Source organism: Nerophis ophidion, linkage group LG01, assembly GCF_033978795.1.
Source record: "Nerophis ophidion isolate RoL-2023_Sa linkage group LG01, RoL_Noph_v1.0, whole genome shotgun sequence".
Taxonomy (NCBI): domain Eukaryota; kingdom Metazoa; phylum Chordata; class Actinopteri; order Syngnathiformes; family Syngnathidae; genus Nerophis; species Nerophis ophidion.
In genome coordinates, this window is record NC_084611.1 from 90,713,263 (window position 1) to 90,734,856 (window position 21,594).

The window sequence follows — 21,594 nt, forward strand, 5'->3', positions numbered from 1 at the left end:
GGCCGCGGCAGGCAGAATGAATATCCCGGTCTTAACCGGTTTGAGCCGGTCTGTGGATGGCAGCATGAGGCTTAGAGGACGGCCAAAACACTCGCAGGCATTTATTTGTTTTTCTGTACATCTCCTCGCTTCCAAGTGTGCGCCGCGCTGAAATAAAAGCCGACAGTTTGAACTTTTGAGTTACTATGACCCGGCTTAGCTGGCAGTAGCAACTTACGCCGACTTTTTGCCATTAGCATGCTAGTCGTTAGCATGGCTGCCATTGCCGCTAATCAAAGAAACTTACATTTCTGACGTGGATGTACGTTTAATACCACGGCGACGATCGACCCATACTCGACGTAAGGTTTTTTTTTTTTTTTTTTTTTTTTTTTAAACATACCTAAGATATTGCTAACTGTCGAGCTAGTAGCGTTAGCTCCTGGCTATCCGTGGCTGAACCAAACGTTCATTTTGGTTGCCGGCGCACTTTCAGCCTAAACTCCCGCGTTTGACCCGAGAGGACGGAGGACACAACCAGGTGAGTTGGAAGCCTCTCCCGGGGCGACTTTGCCCAACGTGGGCGTAGACGTTAGCGTCTAAACTGCACGTTAGCGTCGGAGTGCACAAGCTAACACCACAAATCCGGAGTCACAGTGGAAACGGTTCGGTAGAACTTGTTATAATTGCTGTCAAACGGGACGACTCCGGCCCGAGCTCGTCCTGCTGTAGTGGACACGTTTGTCCACGGTGGGGCGCTGTGACAGTCTGGTGTGCCGTGGGAAATAAACTAATTCAGGGGCGTCAAACGTACGTCCCGCGAACAGGTTTTATCCGGCCCGCGGGATGAGTTTGCTTAGTAGACAAGTTAACCTTCCATCCATCCATTTCCTACCGCTTATTCCCGTTCGGGGTCGCGGGGGGCGCTGGCGCCTATCTCAGCTACAATCGGGCGGAAGGCGGGGTACACCCTGGACAAGTCGCCACCTCATGGCAGGGCCAACACAGATAGACAGACAACATTCACACACTAGGGCCAATTTAGTGTTGCCAATCAACCTATCCCCAGGTGCATGTCTTTGGAAGTGGGAGGAAGCCAGAGTACCCGGAGTGAACCCACGCATTCACGGGGAGAACATGCACTCTCCACACAGAAAGATCCCGAGCCTGGAATTGAACCCAGAACTGCAGGACCTTCGTATTGTGAGGCAGACGCACTAACCCCTCTTCCACCGTGAAGCCCTGACAAATTAACCTGAATTTCTTTCTTTTAAAAAATTCAGGACAAATTAACCTGAATTTTTTAAAAGAAAGAAACAGCTCTTCTACATGTGTCTACTGGATGTTGCAATAGCAATTCCTTCTATCTCTGTAGATCAATCAATCAATGTTTACTTATATAGCCCTAAATCACTATTGTCTCAAAGGGCTGCACAAACCACAACGACATCCTCGGTAGGCCCACATAAGGGCAAGGAAAACTCACACCCAGTGGGACGTCGGTGACAATGATGACTATGAGAACCTTGGAGAGGAGGAAAGCAATGGATGTCGAGCGGGTCTAACATGATACTGTGAAAGTTCAATCCATAATGGATCCAACACAGTCGCGAGAGTCCAGTCCAAAGCGGATCCGACACAGCAGCGAGAGTCCCGTTCACAGCGGAGCCAGCAGGAAACCATCCCAAGCGGAGGCGGATCAGCAGCGCAGAGATGTCCCCAGCCGATACACAGGCGAGCAGTCGGACCGGACCCCCTCCATAAGGGAGAGTGGGACATAGAAAAAGAAAAGAAACGGCAAATCAACTGGTCTAAAAATGAGGTATATTTAAAGGCTAGAGAATACAAATGAGTTTTAAGGTCAGACTTAAATGCTTCTACTGAGGTGGCATCTCGAACTTTTACCGGGAGGGCATTCCAGAGTACTGGAGCCCGAATGGAAAACGCTCTATAGCCCGCAGACTTTTTTTGGGCTCTAGGAATCACTAATAAGCCGGAGTCCTTTGAACGCAGATTTCTTGCCGGGACATACGGTACAATACAATCGGCAAGATAGGATGGAGCTAGACAGTGTAGTATTTTATACGTAAGTAGTAAAACCTTAAAGTCACATCTTAAGTGCACAGGAAGCCAGTGCAGGTGAGCCAGTATAGGTATATATGTATGTATATATGTATATAAAGGTATATACAGTATAGGTATATATGTATGTATATATGTATACAAAGGTATATACAGTATAGGTATATATGTATGTATATATGTATACAAAGGTATATACAGTATAGGTATATATGTATGTATATAAAGGTATATACAGTACAGGCGTAATGTGATCAAACTTTCTTGTTCTTGTCAAAAGTCTAGCCGCCGTATTTTGTACCAACTGTAATCTTTTAATGCTAGACATGGGGAGACCCGAAAATAATACGTTACAGTAGTCGAGGCGAGACGTAACAAACGCATGGATAATGATCTCAGCGTCTTTAGTGGACAAAATGGAGCGAATTTTAGCGATATTACGGAGATGAAAGAAGGCCGTTTTAGTAACGCTTTTAATGTGTGACTCAAAGGAGAGAGTTGGGTCAAAGATAATACCCAGATTCTTTACCGAGTCGCCTTGTTTAATTGTTTGGTTGTCAAATGTTAGAGTTGTATTATTAAATAGAGGTCGGTGTCTAGCAGGACCGATAATCAGCATTTCCGTTTTTTTGGCGTTGAGTTGCAAAAAGTTAGCGGACATCCACTGTTTAATTTCATTAAGACACGCCTCCAGCTGACTACAATCCGGCGTGTTGGTCAGCTTTAGGGGCGTGTAGAGTTGGGTGTCATCAGCATAACAGATCAGGGGTCGGCAATCCGCAGCCCCAGAGCCTACGACACCCCCATTTTACCGGGAGGTTTTCCGAAATTTCATTGCCTCTCCCAGAAATCTCCCCAGGATAACACTCTCAGATTTTCCCAGAAATCTCCCCAGGATAACACTCTCAGATTTTCACCCAGACAACAATATTGAAGCCGTGCTATGACGGCAATGACTTAAACGTCCTCTCGACCAAGTCGTAGCGTCCGCTTTAATACTACGCTATCTGAGTGCCGGCCGGCCACATCTAGTGTGCTTTTGCTGCTGACTCAACGCACAAGCGACTGCAAGGCATAGTTGTTCAACAGCCATACACATTACACTGAGGGTTGTGATATAAACAACTTTACCACTTTTACTAATATGCGCCACACTGTGAACCCACACCAAACAAGAATGACAAACACATTTCGGTAGACCATCCGCACTGTAACACATAAACGCAACATAACAAATTCCATGCATCCCTGACTATTCCGGGCTCGATTATACACCCCCACTAACCCCACCTCTGCGTCGGTTGAATAAATATAAATGGGTTGTACTTGAATAGCGCTTTTCTTCCCCCCTACAAAAACCTACCCTCTACCCCATTGGGGCGGCATGGCGTAGTGGGTAGAGCGGCTGTGCCAGAAACCTGAGGGTTGCAGGTTCGCGTCCCACCTATTGACATCCAATTCGCTGCCGTTGTGTCCTTGGGCAGGACACTTCACCCTTTTCCCCCGGTGCCGCTCACACTGGTGAATGAATGATGAATGAATGATAGGTGATGGTCGGAGGGGCCGTAGGCGCAAACTGGCAGCCACGCTTCCGTCAGTCTACCCCGCAGCTGTGGCTACTGATGTAGCTTACCACCACCAGGTGTGAATGAATGATGGGTTCCCACTTCTCTGTGAGCGCTTTGAGTATCTAACAATAGAAAAGCGCGATATAAATCTAATCCATTATTATTATTACTATTAAGGTACTCAAAGCGCTTTGACACTACTTCCACATTCACACACACATTCACACACTGATGGAGGGAGCTGCCATGCAAGGCGCTAACCAGCACCCATCAGGAGCAAGTGAAGTGTTTTGCTCAGGACACAACGGACGTGACCAGGTTGGTACTAGGTGGGGATTGAACCAGGGACTCTCGGGGGATGCATGGGATTCTGGGTATTTGTTATGTTGCGTTTATAATGTGTTACAGTGCGGATGTTCTCCCAAAATGTGTTTGTTATTCATGTTTGCTGTGGGTTCACATTGTGGCGTATATTAATAAGAGTGTTAAAGTTGTTTATATCACAACACTCAGTGTAACCTGTATGGCTGTTGAGTAAGTATGCCTTGCAGTCGCATATGTGTGTCTGCAGAAGCCACATACAACATGCGAATGGGCTAGTAAGCTGTTAGTTACGGTTGTGGAGGGCACTAAACGCATTGTCATCATAGCACGCCCTTATTATTGTTGTTTGGGTGAAAACCAGCAGACAGTCGAGGGAAAGGTTGCTCTGAAACTCGCTAGTCTCCCGGAAAAATTGAGATGTTTGGCAAATGTGATGTTGTCGAGCGGCATTCCAATAAAACTCGCACTAATATTACATTTTCAGCGCCCCCGGCAACCCCAAAGGGGAATAAGCGGTAGAAAATGGATGGATGGATATTAAGGTGTGGGCCGCGTGTCTGAGACCCCTGTTTTGCATAGCCATCCCTAAGCTTCAATGGCTTTTCTTAGCGGTCACCTTTTGTTTATTTTTGGTTTAGGCGTTGGATACCTTTTTACCTGCACATTGCCTCCCGCCGTCTGCGTATTTCGATCACAACAAAAGCAGTTAGCTACCGGCTTCCACCTACTGATATAGAAGTGTATTACACGGTTACTCTGCAGAGCTCGAGACAATACAGACACTCAACAATGGCACATTTGCGAAATATAATTACTGGTTTGGAAATAATACTTTTAACCCAATTAGGTGCAATTCCATAATCTACGACACACCAGACTGTATTTGTTTGAAAAACACTGTTTATATATGGATTTATTTATGAAAGAATCACTTGTTAATAAATACCTCTGACATGATTACGTTTTCTTCTTATCCGCGACTCTTAGTATTACTTTGATCTTTGGAGAATAATTCAGGTCATGAAGCCCCAAGTTGACATTCGACCTTCCTTTCAGACTCTATGCCAGCAGAAATGACCATGTTGGCCGACCACCCAGCCAGACAGCTGCTGGACTTCAGCCAGAAGCTGGACATCAACCTGCTGGACAACGTGGTCAACTCCATGTACCACGACATCGGTTCTCAGGTGAGCTGACGCCGTCTGTAGGCGGGTGTCGCACTGTCTGTTAATACGCCGCCCGTGTCAACAACACCCATGCAGCAACGGGTGGCCCAGGAAGTGCTCACCAACCTGAAGGACCACCCGGACGCGTGGACCAGAGTGGACACCATCCTGGAGTTCTCCCAGAACATGAAAACCAAGGTAGCGTTGCTTCAAAAGCCAAAGTCCTGAAACACCTGTGCTTATTCTTCTTCTGCTCTTCAGTATTACGCGCTGCAGATTCTGGAGACTGTCATCAAAACCCGCTGGAAGATTCTTCCCAGAAACCAGTGTGAAGGTTGGTTTCTCGCTTTGTCTCATCCAGTCTGTGAGCTCGGCTTGTCAGAAATATCCACGCTTGATACTATGGCGGGGCGATAAGTCGGTATCATATATCGCTAAAAACACATCATCCATAGCAATTAAAACAACGATTGATAAAACGTTCGATCATTTGCAATTATAAGAAAGCGAAGGCATGGAAGCAAGGTTGGTTGCACGAAGAAAGGAACTCGCTCTCTGGTAACGGAGCAATGCAGGAAGTGAGTGGGATTGACACGCTAACAGCCACTCACCTAACAGTTTGGTTGTCTGGCGGTTGATTCTTTGCACGGAGCGAGAAGAGAAAGTCAAAATGAAGAAGTTGTGGCTAAAAGAGGACCGTAGTCAGACCAGTGTGGTCTGTAAAAGATGCAAGGCGCTCGTCCCTTCCAAGACCGCTAATACCACACCACTTTAGCGGCGCTCACTCTTTTAAAACACAGCTGTAACTTCCATGCAGGAAATAGTTATCAGGGTTCTCAGTTTACATGTATTCATATATTCACCCGGTGCTTAAAAGACTTAACCTTGATTGTAGAACTAACAGCTGGTGTTGCACCTCCCTTTCATCTCTAAAATCCTCAAAAAAATTGTTGCACAGCAGCTAAATGAATACTTAAAATGTAACAACCGTTGTAGACTCTTTCAGTCAGATTTCATTTTCACACTTTTCTTTCACTTTAATAAGCATTTCTTACATATTTCTTATTTTTGCACCTTCATTTTAAGAGCTCATTAATAAGGGTTCAGTGTGATTTTACTATTTTGTTTACATTGAGTGTTTTGCATTCTAGTTCTTCTCAGGTTTCACTATGTTTACATGTTTTCATTTATTCACCCTCGGCTTAAAAGACTTAATCTATTTACCTTCCATTTAACTACCGGCTGGTGTCACACCTCCCCTTTATCTCTGAAATTCTCAAATTGTTGCCCAGAAACAAAACGAATACTTGACGTCTAACACTCTGTAAACCCTTTCAGTCGGCTTTCATTTTCACACTTTGCACTATTTTCTTACACATTATTAAGCATTCCTTATTTTTAAGAGGTTATTGTTAACTGTTCATTGTAATTTTCAAATTTTTTATTTACATTGTTTGAGTATGGAGGTTAATTTGTTTTTATTACAATAGCTTTTTCTGAATACTGAATTCATGTGAGTGATTTTTTTATTTCGAATTTTGTAAATTTAATTTTTTTTTACAACAAATTATGCGAACAAAGTATCACGGAATAGAATTTGTGCGCAACGTTTGTGTTTTTCAAAATTAGTGTTGCTTGAAATCTCGACTCACTGCTTTCGCGGTTAATTTGGGACTTTAATACAAAAGCTTTTTTTTGGACTGAAATTTGTTTACATCAAATGATGCTGACAATTTCACTGAATAAAATGTGTGAGCAAATTGTATATTTTAAAATTTTATTTTGTTAAAATACTGGGCTTCACGGTGGCAGAGGGGTTAGTGCGTCTGCCTCACAATACGAAATTCCTGCAGTCCTGGGTTCAAATCCAGGCTCGGGATCTTTCTGTGTGGAGTTTGCATGTTCTCCCCGTGAATGCGTGGGTTCCCTCCGGGTACTCCGGCTTCCTCCCACTTCCAAAGACATGCACCTGGGGATAGGTTGATTGGCAACACTAAATTGGCCCTAGTGTTTGAATGTGAGTGTGAATGTTGTCTGTCTATCTGTGTTAGCCATGCGATGAGGTGGCGACTTGTCCAGGGTGTACCCCGCCTTCCGCCCGATTGTAGCTGAGATAGGCGCCAGCGCCCTCCCGCGACCCCAAAAGGGAATAAGCGGTAGAAAATGGATGGATGGATGGATTTTGTTAAAATACCGTTTTATAAGTCAGTGTGTAAAAATTCAAACGCTTAAAGACCCACTACGACCCTGATAGTTTATATATCAATGATGAAATATTAACATTGCAACAACACATGCCAATACAGCCTTTTTAGTTTACTAAATTACAATTTACAATAGGCCTTTAATATCGGTGTCCAAAAAAGCTTTTGCAATAAAAACCCAAATTAGCGTCTTTGAGTTTTCCATGCTTGTGTGGACATTACATTTCTGCCTTGATAGCTGAAGGATGATAATCAGAGGATGTTACCTCTATTTACCTCCCCCTGTACTACGGGCTGGTGTCTCACCTCCCCTTTATCTCTGAAATCCTCAAAGAAATTGTTGCACAGCAACAAAAACGAATACTTGACGTCTAACGCTCTGTAAACCCTTTCAGTCGGCTTTCATTTTCACACTGACTGGTGTCGCACTTACCCTTTATCTCTAAAATTGCTAAGGGATTATAATCAGAGGAAGTTACATTTGAAATCAAAATATTTACATATCATTACAAATGACGTGTCACACTATCACCATATTGAAATAATACTAAACATTATTGAATAAAATTGTTGACTGCTGTTATTTATGATTACATTTAAAAGCAGAGTGTTGTTTCGATATACAAGGTTGTAGAACTCTTAGCTCACAGATCTTAAATACTTGACACTTTCAAGCACTTTTCAATAAAGTTGTCTATACAAAAAATACAAGTATGGAAAACTCTGGTGTCAGCTTTTAAAGGCACCCTGCATGTTTTCCAGGCATCAAGAAGTACGTGGTGGGACTCATCATCAAGACGTCCTCGGACCCAGCAAACATGGAGGTCATGTGACATGTGCAGCGCCTGGCGTGGTTGTTCAAATCTTGACTGTGTGTGTCTGTGTGTGTCTCTGTAGAAAGAGGGCGTGTACATCTCCAAGCTCAACATGATCCTGGTGCAGGTACACGCTGACCGTCCAACACGCCGGTGATCTCCTCTAAAGCGCTTTTTCTCCTAGATCCTGAAGCAGGAGTGGCCCAAACACTGGCCCACCTTCATCAGCGACATCGTGGGCGCCAGTCGCACCAGCGAGAGCTTGTGTCAGAACAACATGATCATCCTCAAGCTGCTCAGCGAGGAGGTCTTTGACTTCTCCAGTGGACAGATGACTCAGGTGAAGGCCAAGCACCTCAAGGACAGGTGAGTCTGAACAGCAAAGATAAAAGATGCCGCTACTTGGCAGCAGCCCACAGGGGGCGCCCTTATCTCAGGCCCAGCCAGAGCCGTTTCAGAGTTGGACCCTAATATGGCAGCCTATAGTCACGGCATGGATTTTTGACCAATCAGAGAGAGCGTGGCCAGAGAACCTCTTAAATCAGACGTGGCAAACTGGTTTTTATTGAGGGCCAAATTGCAGTTATGGTTGCCTTCAGAGGGCCGTGTTTAAAAGTGAATAATATACAGTGTGGCCCTGCGATGAGGTGGCGACTTGTCCAGGTTGTACACCGCCTTCCGCCCGATTGTAGCTGAGATAGGCACCAGTGCCCCCCGCCACCCCAAAGGCAATAAGCGTTCGAAAATGGATGGATGGATGGATAATATACAGTATGAATATAAATGTGTATAATTGTCTATATATTTTATTTATTTTGTCTTTTTTTACGTACGCTGTACAAGACAAAATGTTTATATTGTACTGTTAAAAACTGGCAGCTCAGTCACCACAAATTTACCGTAATATTTGCCGTTTTTTATTTTCTTTATAGCTTATAAAAGTAAGTGGAATTAAATTAAATGGAATAGCCCGCCTTCCGCCCGATTGTAGCTGAGATAGGCGCCAGCGCCCCCCGCGACCCCGAAAGGGAATAAGCGGTAGAAAAATGGATGGATGGATGGAATAGAATAGAATAGAATGTACTTTATTGGTCCCTGGGGGGATTTCAGCACCACAGTTCGCTCACAATAAACAATGATAATGATAAATAATATAATATATATTTAATATATTATATGTATAATATATGAATAATATAACTATATTCTACATATATTTTACATTTAAGTGCAGTCAAGAAGGAACATATGCATTATGGACCCCGCCTTCCGCCCGAATGCAGCTGTGATAGGCTCTAGCGCCCCCCCCTACGATCCCAAAAGGGACAAGCGGTAGAAAACTGATGGATGGAATGGCAAAACAGTACTATTTTTTTTTTTTGCAGAAATTTTCATGCTAGTTTTTTATACTGTAAAATCGACAGTTGTGTTTTTATAGTGTGTTATTACTCTGTATTGAAAGTGGATTTTACTGTAAAAATGTTACTGTAAAATTTTTGCTTGAACAATTTTTTGGGATTAAAATCATAAGTCAAGCAGATATTTAAGAATATATCTTTAATTGAACAAAAACATTGTCTGTCTGTGTTAGCCCTGCGATGAGGTGGCGACTTGTCAAGGGTGTAACCCGCCTTCCGCCCGATTGTAGCTGAGATAGGCGCCAGCGCCCCCCGCGACCCCAAAAGGCAATAAGCGTTCGAAAATGGATGGATGGATGGGATGAACAAAAACATTGTTTTAAAATGTGCGATGAGGGGCGACTTGTCCAGGGTACCCTGCATTCTGCCTGAATGGGCAACTAGTAGAAAATGGATGGATGGATGGATGATTGATTATATATTTTGTTGTATTATTAGAGATGATTACAGTGTAAATGTGTGTAATGGCTTACAGTACATTTATTTTTGGAATACATTTCAATCAATCAATGTTTACTTATATAGCCCTAAATCACAAGTGTCTCAAAGGACTGCACAAGCCACAACGATATCCTTGGCTTGGATCCCATATGCATTAAGACATTTATTAAGAAAAGATAAGGTACTTTATTAACACACATTATTTCCACGTTTTCAGGCCTTGAGTTTGACACTTGTGTCCTAAATGATTGGTCATAAGCCCCTCACGTGAGTCCTGGGTGCCATGTTTGGGACCAAATCTTAAAGGCAGTTGTCCATTACCTCTATAGACGCCTCTGGGCACAGCTGGTTTAGCTTGGTGACTCGCATCGTGCCCAATGTCACAAGATTTAATGCAGACTGTATTGTATACCTTCCACACACTGGACCACTGCTACACAGTTATAAAGGACTTCTACGAGGTGGCGACTTGTCCACGGTGTACTCCGCCTTCCGCCAGAGTGTAGCTGGGATAGGCTCCAACTCCCCACAGTTTGGATGTGTGAAGAGAAACTCAAAATGAAGAAATTGGGGATAAGAGGGAAAGGGGACCGCAGTCAGACCAGTGTGGTGTAAAGATGATGCAAGGCGCTCATCCTCACCAAGACCGTTAATACCACACCACCTTAGCTGCGCTCATCCTTTATATTTATAGCACAGCTGTAACTTCCTGCCAAAAAACATGCAGGAAATAGTTCACTGTGTTTACATGTTTTCATTTATTCACCCTCCGCTTAAAAGACCTAACCTCAATTCTGACCTCCCGCTTAACTACTGGCTGGTTTCGCACCTCCCCTTCATCTCTGAAATTCTCCAAAAAAATAGTTGCACAGCAGCAAAATGATAATAGCAGCAAGGACTTTAGATGCCGCTACTTGACAGCAGCCAGTAGGTGGCGCCCTTATTTCAGGCTCAGCCAGAGTCATGTACGGAGAGAGTATGGGCAACTCTGTTTCAGAGTTGGTCCCAAGCATGGCGGCCTATAGTCACAGGAGGGACCTTTGACCAAACAGAGAGAATGTTGCCAGAGAACCTTTTTAAATCATTGGTCAAAAGCTCCAGGGTGCCATGTTTGGGACCAACTATGAAACTGAGTTGTCTATACTCTCTATAGACGCCTCTGGGCACAGCTGGTTTAGTTTGGTGACTCGCATCGTAACCCTACGTCACAAGATTTAACAGCAGATTTAACCCACCGACTCCCTAAATGCAGACAGTATCTTATGCCTTCCACACACTGGACCACTGCTACAAAGGAATAAAGGACTATTATGAGGCGGCGACTCTGCTTATCCCAGCCGCCCAGGTGCAGCTGGGATAGACAACCGGTAGGAAGTGGTTGTATGAATGGATAGTGCTCTGTTCCCCGTGCAGCTTTAAGCAAGGATGAGAATTTTCCGCGGAATTCCGACGATTTTGGCGCCGCCAGGTAGGGGTGTAACGGTACGTGTATTTGTATTGAACCATTCCGGTACGGGGGTTCCGGTTCGGTGCGGAAGAGTACTGAACGAGTTCCACACGAACATATGAAGTAGCCGCCTATGCTAAAGTCTTAACAAGCTGCTCCACTCCGTTCTGCCTCTGTGTCTGTCTCTACACAGAACCATGCATTGTCCCTCCCACACAACCATCTGATTGGTTACAACCGTAGCGATAACAAGCCAATCAGCAGTGTGTATTCAGAGCGTATCTAGTCAGCGCTTTAGCGTCGAGCAGATAGGCGTTTAGCAGGGGAGCAGCGGACTCTCCAAATTATACTAAACCCTTCCAAGTCAACTACTTTCTAAACGTCACTATGAACCCGTTGACCTTCTAGAAACAAACTGCAGCTCAGCTCACTCGCAGTCCTGTTTGAGGTGAAGGCTAATTAGCTTTTAGCGTAACGTTAGCTCATTTTGCAGTGTGTGTGTGTTACGGACAGTGTTGATTGAGGTGTGTTGAAGCAGCAAAAAAGGACATAATATTAAATGAAGAGTGTGTGTCTCTGATAGTTGATATAATAATATAAGTGCATCATTAAGCCTACATGAACTCCATGGTGTTTAGGTATGATTAGTCTCTCCTATTGCTACTGTACAATTTTTTCAGCTATAGTTACATTAATCATTAGTAATGTAGCAATCTGGTTTTGAATGGCAGGGTCCCTGCTATCACGCTTTGATACAATTATAACATTTACATAATAAAAATTATCTACAGGCTTCCCAAATGCTGTAATAAATTAAGCATGATGAGTTGACTTGAAACTGTTTGTTTCACTTTTTATATGTAGTAGAAAAGTTTTGTCATTTTATTTAATCTAAGCAACAACTTGAGGCAGTTTAATGTGTATTAACGTGGGCAGAATTATAGTGTTCCCAATGTTAAAAGGATCAAGTCATTGTTTACAAATTTGGTAAATAAATATCCCAAAAATTTATATTTTGTTGTTTTCTTACTATACCAAAAATGAACCGAACCGTGACCGCTAAACGGAGGTACGTACCGAACCGAAATTTTTGTGTACTGTTGCACCCCAACCGCCAGGGTCATTTCTGTGAATCGTTTAAATCCAGGGAGAAAATTATATGAGGGGTAAGGTACTCGTGGTTTTTGTCTCTGCGTTGACCTCGTTATCAGTACAAGGCAGAGAATTCCCGCGAAAAATATAATGCCAATGTGTGAAGGCACCAGATTGGCTTACCATGAATTGATTAACGTGGACCCCGACTTAAACAAGTTGAAAAACTTATTCGGGTGTTACCATTTAGTGGTCAATTGTACGGAATATGTACTGAACTGTGCAATCTACTTATAAAAGTATCAATCAATCAATGAAAAGCTCTACTATCAGCTGAGAACATCAATCAATGACATTGCCCGTTATGGGCGTCTGCACGCGTCGTTTGCCGACAATATCTAGTCCCTGGTCCTCAATTATTGTGAGCGTTTCTGAACTCGTATTCTGTTTATATTGGTTGTGTAAACTTGTATACATAAATTTCATCAAATGATACATTTTTATGAAAATATTTGCTAATAAATGTGAAATTTTGGTCAGGAGAATATTGTTAGATTTTGACTCAAAATAGCAGGAAATGCATCCTAAGCTAACGTAGAAAAGCGGTGTTTTAGGATCAAAAAATTTTCAGCTGATTTTGTAAATCTTCATTCCCATCCCTGTTTAAGACTCTAACTGTTTGATTCCCCTCATCCCGACCCACAGGCAGCACTTAAAAAAAGGCTAAGATGGTAACACGGACCCAAGAAATGGTCAAAGGAATCAAAGCAGCAGTTTCAGGCCTGCTTTGATTGAACTATGAAGTTGCAACAAAAAATGGCGACCAACTCGCCAACCCCATGGCGTCGTACATTGGCTTCTGTGATGACACGTACAGTGGGGCAAAAAAGTATTTAGTCAGCCAGCGATTGTGCAAGTTCTCCCACCTAAAATGATGACAGAGGTCTGTAATTTTCATCATAGGAACACTTCAACTGTGAGAGACAGAAAGTGAAAAAAAATTCCAGGAATTCACTTTGTAGGAATTTTAAATAATTTATTTGTCAATTATGGTGGAAAATAAGTATTTGGTCTATAACAAAAATTCTACTCAATACTTTGTAATATAACCTTTGTTGGCAATAACAGAGGTCAAACGATTACTATAGGTCTTTACCAGGTTTGCACACACCGTAGTTGGTATTTTGGCCCATTCCTCCATGCAGATCTTCTCGAGAGCACTGATGTTTTGGGGCTGTCACCGAGCAACACAGACTTTCAACTCCCTCCACAGATTTTCTATGGGGTTGAGGTCTGGAGACTGGCTAGGCTACTCCAGGACTTTCAAATGCTTCTTACGGGGCCACTCCTTTGTTGCCCGGGCGGTGTGTTTGGGATCATTGTCATGCTGGAAGACCCAGCCACGTTTCATCTTCAAAGCTCTCCTTGATGGAAGGAGGTTTTGGCTCAAAATCTCACGATACATGGCCCCATTCATTCTTTCCTTAACACGGATCAATCGTCCTGTCCCCTTAGCAGAAAAACAGCCCCAAAGCATGATGTTTCCACCCCCATGCTTCACAGTAGGTGTGGTGTTCTTGGGATGCAACTCAGTATTCTTCTTCCTCCGAACACCACGAGTTGAGTTTATACCAAAATGGATACATGGATGATACAGCAGAGGATTAGGAGAATGTCATGTGGTCAGATGAAACCAAAATAGAACTTTTTGGACATTAACTTAACTTGTCATTTTGGAGGAAGAAGAATACTGAGTTGCATCCCAAGAACACCATACCTACTGTGAAGCATGGGGGTGGAAACATCATGCTTTGAGGCTGTTTTTCTGCTAAGGGGACAGGACGATTGATCCGTGTTAAGGAAAGAATGAATGGGGCCATGTATCGTGAGATTTTGAGCCAAAACCTCCTTCCATCAGTGAGAGCTTTGAATGGTTGACCAAATACTTATTTTCCACCATAATTTACAAATAAATTCTTTAAAATTCCTACAATGTGAATTCCTGGATTTTTTTTCACATTCTGTCTCTCACAGTTGAAGTGTACCTATGATGAAAATTACAGACCTCTGTCATCATTTTAAGTGGGAGAACTTGCACAATCGGCGGCTGACTAAATACTTTTTTTGCCCCACTGTATGTGTAGACCAAGACCTTCTGTGAGTACATATATGTGTAGACCAGTGAATTTTTGTCTGCACCATGACTAGGGAAGGTTGTTTGCATTGGATCATAGTTTCATTGATGTACAATTAATTGGCCACCGGATGGGGGTCAAAATGGCAGTTGCCTAACCGCTGACTATTTGTGTATTATATAAAAATGCCCCCAGCTAAAATGTTTATTGGCCCGCGTGTGGACACCACTGCATCTGATTCTGCAAGCGCTTGTAGTCCTAACTTGACCCTCAACTCTCCTCGGTCTTGCAGCATGTGCAACGAGTTTTCACAAATCTTCCAGCTGTGCCAGTTTGTGATGGTAAGAGCTCCTCGCCGCGTTTTGTCTGTCGACGTCCTCGCTGGCCCTTGACCTTCCTGCTTCTGTCCAGGAAAACTCCCAGAATGCACCGCTGGTGCACGCCACCCTGGAAACTCTCCTGCGCTTCCTCAACTGGATCCCCCTGGGCTACATTTTTGAGACCAAACTCATCAGCACGCTGGTCTACAAGGTCAGCTTTGCCCTTCTTGGTTGTCGTGCTGTATAGTCCAATAGAACATTGTCACAATATGATTTTATTGTGGGACGGCTAGGCGAAGTTGGGAGAGTGGCCGTGCCAGCAATCTGAGGGTTACTGGTTCAATCCCCACCTTCTACTATCCTAGTCACGTCCGTTGTGTCCTTGGGCAAGACACTTCACCCATGCTCCTGATGGGACCTGGTTAGCGCCTTGCATGCCAGCTCCCGCCATCAGTGTGTGTGAATGGGTGAATGTGGAAATACTGTCAAAGCACTTTGGGCTCCTTACCATTTACATAACTGACTTTTTTCATTGGCTAAACAATCTTTTTAAAGGCATGCTAGCATTTGTTAGCATGTATTATGTACCAAGTTGTGACACTGAGGAAAACTAAAAAAATTGTCAAATGGTGTAACACCAGTCAAGGTGGTTGAGCTTTATTAAGATGATGTAGGACCTGGGAGACCGCATTAAAACGATGTGGCAGACCGCATTAAAACGATGTGGCAGACCGCATTACAACTATGTGGCAGGCCAGGTTTGTCCCCAGGGCCCTGAGTGTGACAGGTCAGAGAAGTGTCTGGTACCATGTGATACATGCCAAGATATGGCTCAGCGCCACTTCAGCCTGACAATGGTCGGCGTGGTAAAGTGCTAACTTGTTGAGATGATCCAACAAAGCAGATGTTTGCTCGCTGTTGTTGCAGTTCCTGAACGTGCCCATGTTCCGCAACGTGACGCTGAAGTGCTTGACGGAAATCGCCGGCGTGAGCGTGAACCAGTACGAGGAGCAGTTCGCCAACCTCTTCACTCTGACCATGTGCCAGCTCAAGCAGGTGAGTCCACAGCAGCAACATTCCACACCACCCGGACTCATCCTAACACCAACACTCAGATGTTGCCGCTGAACACCAACGTCAGAGTGGCCTACGCCAACGGGAAGGACGACGAGCAGAACTTCATCCAGAACCTCAGCCTGTTCCTGTGCACCTTCCTGAAAGAACACGGCCAGCTGGTGGAGAAGAGGCCCAACCTGCGAGAGACACTCATGGAGGTTTGTTGAACATGCTTCCTCTCTCTCACTCCACCATTGAAAAGGAGTAGGAAGGAGCAGAGCTTTTTTTAACCCTACCCCTTTTCCCACATCCCTGGTTTTAATTTGCAACAAATTTTAAAAAAATGACTTGCAAATACAATAGTTTTCATAAATAGTTACATAATGAGACAAACAAGATTGTAACATTTTAACAAGGTTCAAAATGTTTATCAGGATTCCTCTTTTTTTCTGCTTTGTAAATACTTTGTTCTTCTTAAAGGCGATTATATTAACACATTGTTTATTAACCATCATTTATATCCACATACTGACAGTCGAAAGGTTTTAAGTGTTGCACGTGCATACACATCTTTTAGAGCAGCACTAAGTATCTTTTCAGCCTTCATCAAATACTTCCAGAACTTGGGATGACACATGGACTTACAACTAGCTGAATGACACCTCTGTCACGGCCTGTATCTCTCTCACTAGCACTTAGCGACTGCTACAAAAAAAAACAAAAAATGTGCTGACTTGCTTTGCGGCGTGCGTCACTACCCCTCTCCCCATTCATAAAAAAGACGGAAGTCGGTGCAAGTGCCTACGTGCCGCCAGAAAAGAAAAAAAACGACTGTGTGTAAGTACTGCTATCAAAACAACCAAAGAAACGAAAAGTTTTGTCTGAGATGACAAAAAAAAGAAAAAGGGAGGTTACCCAGACAGTCAAGGATCAACATTGTCTTGCCTCCGTTCCTGCTAAACTACGAAGTGACTTTTGATGTTAAAACAAAAAAAAAAAAGTCGAATGCTCATTTGTTTTTGTTTTTTGTTTTTTTTACTCTCCATTGTTTTCATTTTGTTATAATGGCCGTTAAGGCTATAGCACTGTATTGGATCATGCTTGCTCTTTTTTTTTTTTTTTGCATATTTGAAATAAAAATATATCAATCAATCAAAAAAAAAAACGCCACCAGTTACTGCATTTGATTGATGAAACGTAGTCAAACATCACGAGTGACTGGTTTTGATTGGTGAAACGGAGTCAAACGTCAGCAGTGACTGCATTTGATTGGTGAAACCGAGTCAAACGTCAGCAGTGACTGCATTTGATTGGTGAAACAGAGTCAAACGTCAGCAGTGACTGCATTTGATTGATGAAACCGAGTCAAACGTCAGCAGTGACTGCATTTGATTAGGTGAAACGCAGGCACGAGATAGATCCTACTTTGAAGGTCTGTCTGACAAACCAAATCAAACTAAATATATGTCGGATGATGGATCCCCTGCTGTTTTTCTTGGTAATTAATTCTTCCTCCATTTGTTACCATATTCGCACCTTCTTGCTCTCGTATTACCACTCGCACTTCACCGTTAGCATCATAGCTAACGTTACCATGTCGCTACCTGTCAGCGTGTGACGTATGTAAGAAGGTGCGCTTGGTTTACGTCTCTGTGAGAAGGAGAGACCAGAAAGAGTGGGAAACGCCTGCAGTTTAATGCCCGCAGCTAAAAGCAACTGCGTGACAACGTATACTCCAATATCACGATATATCGCACAGAGACAAACCCGCGATATATTGAGTATATCAACATATCAGCCAGCCCTACTTTAACCAGAGGTGGGTAGAGTAGCCAGAAATTGTACTCAAGTAAGAGTACTGTTACTTTAGAGATGTATTACTCAAGTAAAAGTAAGGAGTAGTCACCCAAATATTTACTTGAGTAAAAGTAAAAAGTATGTTGTGAAAAATCTTCTCAAGTACTGAGTAACTGATGAGTAACCTGTGCGTTTAATGATAACGGCAACAAGTAATGCACAAAAACATAAAAATAGCAATGAACAAATACAGAGCCGGGAATATCTCTTAAGCAACTACAACAATAATATATATTAAATAATATATATTTGGTTTTACACTGTATTGAAAAAAAATTTAAAAATGAATTTGACCTTTGCAACCTCATTGTACTATTGGCTACGTTTTATATTCATAAATGTAAGTTTCTCAATACCCGACCTGTTTTCTGTGCCTTTAAAAAAGATTTAGAACTCTACATTAAAACACTCTACCTCCAACGACCAAAAAGCTATGAAAACGATGGTGCTGTGTTCCAAATTTAAGTTATTTACTGAGATTGAGTGAGCCTATGGCTTTGCACTTTATTTTATATATATTTAGCACTCTATTTTGGCGCAGTGGAAGAGTGGCCGTGTGCAACCCGAGGGTCCCTGGTTCAATCCCCACCTAGTACCAACCTCGTCACGTCCGTTGTGTCCTGAGCAAGACACTTCACCCTTGCTCCCGATGGGTGCTGGTTAGCGCCTTGCATGGCAGGTCCCTCCATCAGTGTGTGAATGTGTGTGTGAATGGGTAAATGTGGAAGTAGTGTCAAAGCGCTTTGAGTACCTTGAAGGTAGAAAAGCACTATACAAGTAAATGATAAATAAATGGGTCTTACTTGTACAACCCATTTATCATTTATTTTAGTTACTTTGAATTTACAACCCCCTGGGGCTGTTTTGTACGGTTTTTGTACTGCTTTTGTACTTACTTTGATTATTATTTTCAACTCTTTCTAAATGTTGAAATTTATACATAAAGGTTTATAAACATTTTTTTTTTTAAAGTGTGCAGTTTATCATGTGACTGCCTGGCTCTGTTTAATTGGTGAAACTGAGTCAAACGTCACGAGTGACTGCATTTGATTGGTGAAACGGATCTTTTTTTTTTTTTTTTTTCAAGATACTATTTCCATGAGCACTTGTGGTAACGGTGTGGCTATGTATGTGTGTAGTGTGCATATGTATGTATATATTTATCATTTATTTATATACAAGTTCAGTAAGTTTGTACACAGAGTGAACAAGGAAGTTCGAGCTGAGAGTAATTTATGATTTAAAGAAAAGGGGTGGGATTAAATAAGTGTATACTTCTTCTCACTCCTTTTCAAATATGTAAAAAAAAAATAAGTCGAATGGTCATTTGTATTTTTTTGTTTTTTTTATTCTCCATTGTTTTCATTTTGTTATAATAGCGTTAAGGCTATAGCACTGTATTGGATCATGCTTGCTCTTGTTTTTGTTTTTTTTTGCATATTTGAAATAAAAATATATCAATCAATAAAAAAAAAAACGCCACCAGTTACTGCATTTGATTGATAAAACGTAGTCAATCATCACGAGTGACTGCATTTGATTGATGAAACGTAGTCAAACATCACGAGTGACTGCATTTGATTGGTGAAACGGAGTCAAACGTCACCAGTGACTGCATTTGATTGATGAAACAGAGTCAAACGTCACCAGTGACTGCGTTTGATTGATGAAACGAAGTCAAACGTCACCAGTGACTGCATTTGATTGGTGAAACGGAGTCAAACGTCACCAGTGACTGCATTTGATTGGTGAAACGGAGTCAAACGTCACCAGTGACTGTATTTGATTGGTGAAACGGAGTCAAACGTCAGCAGTGACTGCATTTGATTGGTGAAACGCAGGCACGAGATAGATCCTACTTTGAAGGTCGGTCTGACAAACCAAAACAAACAAAGCGTGCATTAATAGATCGATAAAAATCAGTAGCGAGTAGCGAGCTGAATGTAGATAAATGGAGCGGAGTAAAAGTAGCGTTTCTTCTCTATAAATATACTTAAGTAAAAGTATGTTGCATTAAAACTACTCTTATAAGTACAATTCATCCCAAAAGTTACTCAAGTAGATGTAACGGAATAAATGTACTACCCACCTCTGACTTGAACCACACCTGTGAAGTGAAAACCATATCATGTGACCACCTCTTGAAGCTCCTCGAGAGAATCCCAAGAGTCTGCAAAGCAGTAATCAGAGCAAAGGGTGGCTATTTGGAAGAAACTAGAATATATAAAATATTTTCAGTTATTTATCCTTTTTTTAAGTACATAACTCCACATGTGTTCATTCATAGTTTTGATGTGACAAACTACAATGTAAATAGTTATGAAAATAAAGAAAACGCATTGAAGAAGGAGAAGGTGTGTCCAAACTTGGCCTGTACTGTACATCTCCAAAGTGATGATTGTTCCTACTTCCTGGTTGTGGTAACAGGCCCTGCATTTCATGCTGCTGGTGTCCGAGGTGGAGGAGACGGAGATCTTCAAGATCTGCCTGGAGTATTGGAACCACCTGTCGGCGGAACTTTACAGGGAGAGTCCCTTCTCCACCTCCAGCACGCCGCTGCTATCTGACGTCCCACCTCGACGACACCTCTACCTGACCGTCCTCTCGCAGGTGGGACATTTGGCCCCCGGGCGCCCAGGCATCTTCTTCACTTTGTCGTCTCTCATCTCAGGTGCGTCTGCTGATGGTGAGCCGCATGGCCAAGCCCGAGGAGGTTCTGGTGGTGGAGAACGACCAGGGGGAGGTGGTCAGGGAGTTCATGAAGGACACGGACTCCATCAACCTCTACAAGAACATGAGGGAGACCCTAGGTAGGCATTGGAGACCAACCAGTTAACATTTTGACCTATGTCGGTTTCTGCATTTTTATTTTTATTCTACCTTTTTTTCCCCCCAACTCCGACAGAACTGCATGATACCAGTTTTTAATATTTAAAACAATAATTAGTGAAGTGGAAAGTAATGAGGGAAGTTCTCGAACCCCAATTGTCAGGTTCAAACACTGAGGACATCTATTAAAGAAGACAAGAAGCAAGGAATTAAACGGAGACAGAATAAAATTTGGCTCAATGAGGAGAAATGCGTACACCTGTACCCTAACGCCTCTTTTATTTGGACTTTCCCTGCTTACATGGCAACAGCTGTTTCTAAGGGAGGGGGGTGTAAACAGCCATCGCCTTTGATTAGAAACAATTCAAAGAAGAGGTGCCTGGAGCTTGGGCAGGTCATGCTTTCTCTGCGCTTTGTAGATCTCGTGTCAAGACAAAATCTTTCTGTGGATTACAATACATCAAAGATACGGAACACCTCCATGTTGCTCCCCATCCTACACAGTGGAGTTTTACAAGCCTTCTTGGTAGGATCAAAGACAGATTTTGTCTCATTGTAACACAAAGTTTTGTGATGACATAGATACAATTATTTTGACACCAATTTTCTATTTATTTAATTAATTTAAGAATTAAAAATACTTTCATTATCAGTCATTCACCCCCAATATATTTTGATGTTTGACAGGGCATTTAGTTGAGTTCTTGTGAGAATTTTTCTCTGGTCTAGTCAACCGCGGCACTCATGCGGCCACGCCCCTTTCTCTCCTCCAGTACGTCTCTTCTGCTAACTTGTCATAACTCCCATTTTGAAAGAAACAGGAAATCTAGTTTTTGTCCTTGTCTGGCGCCCTGCTGGTCT

General features: G+C 42.7%; 1 protein-coding gene across 2 annotated transcripts in view; it reads left to right on the top strand.

The window, feature by feature from the left end:
• xpo1a (exportin 1 (CRM1 homolog, yeast) a) overlaps positions 1-21,594 on the top strand; it is a 34,227-nt gene continuing 12,633 nt past the window's right edge. The window contains exons 1-13 of one of the 2 annotated variants that reach the window (XM_061915842.1): positions 1-520; positions 5,025-5,140; positions 5,216-5,317; positions 5,381-5,453; positions 8,086-8,147; positions 8,221-8,265; positions 8,323-8,504; positions 14,964-15,012; positions 15,083-15,202; positions 15,919-16,047; positions 16,107-16,265; positions 20,332-20,514; positions 20,576-20,714. In XM_061915842.1, the coding sequence (XP_061771826.1) occupies positions 5,027-5,140; positions 5,216-5,317; positions 5,381-5,453; positions 8,086-8,147; positions 8,221-8,265; positions 8,323-8,504; positions 14,964-15,012; positions 15,083-15,202; positions 15,919-16,047; positions 16,107-16,265; positions 20,332-20,514; positions 20,576-20,714 (1,357 nt within the window). In that variant the 5' untranslated portion in view covers positions 1-520; positions 5,025-5,026. Of the gene's footprint in view, positions 521-4,993; positions 5,141-5,215; positions 5,318-5,380; positions 5,454-8,085; positions 8,148-8,220; positions 8,266-8,322; positions 8,505-14,963; positions 15,013-15,082; positions 15,203-15,918; positions 16,048-16,106; positions 16,266-20,331; positions 20,515-20,575; positions 20,715-21,594 lie in introns of those variants that run through there. The other variant, XM_061915833.1, reaches the window with a different exon arrangement.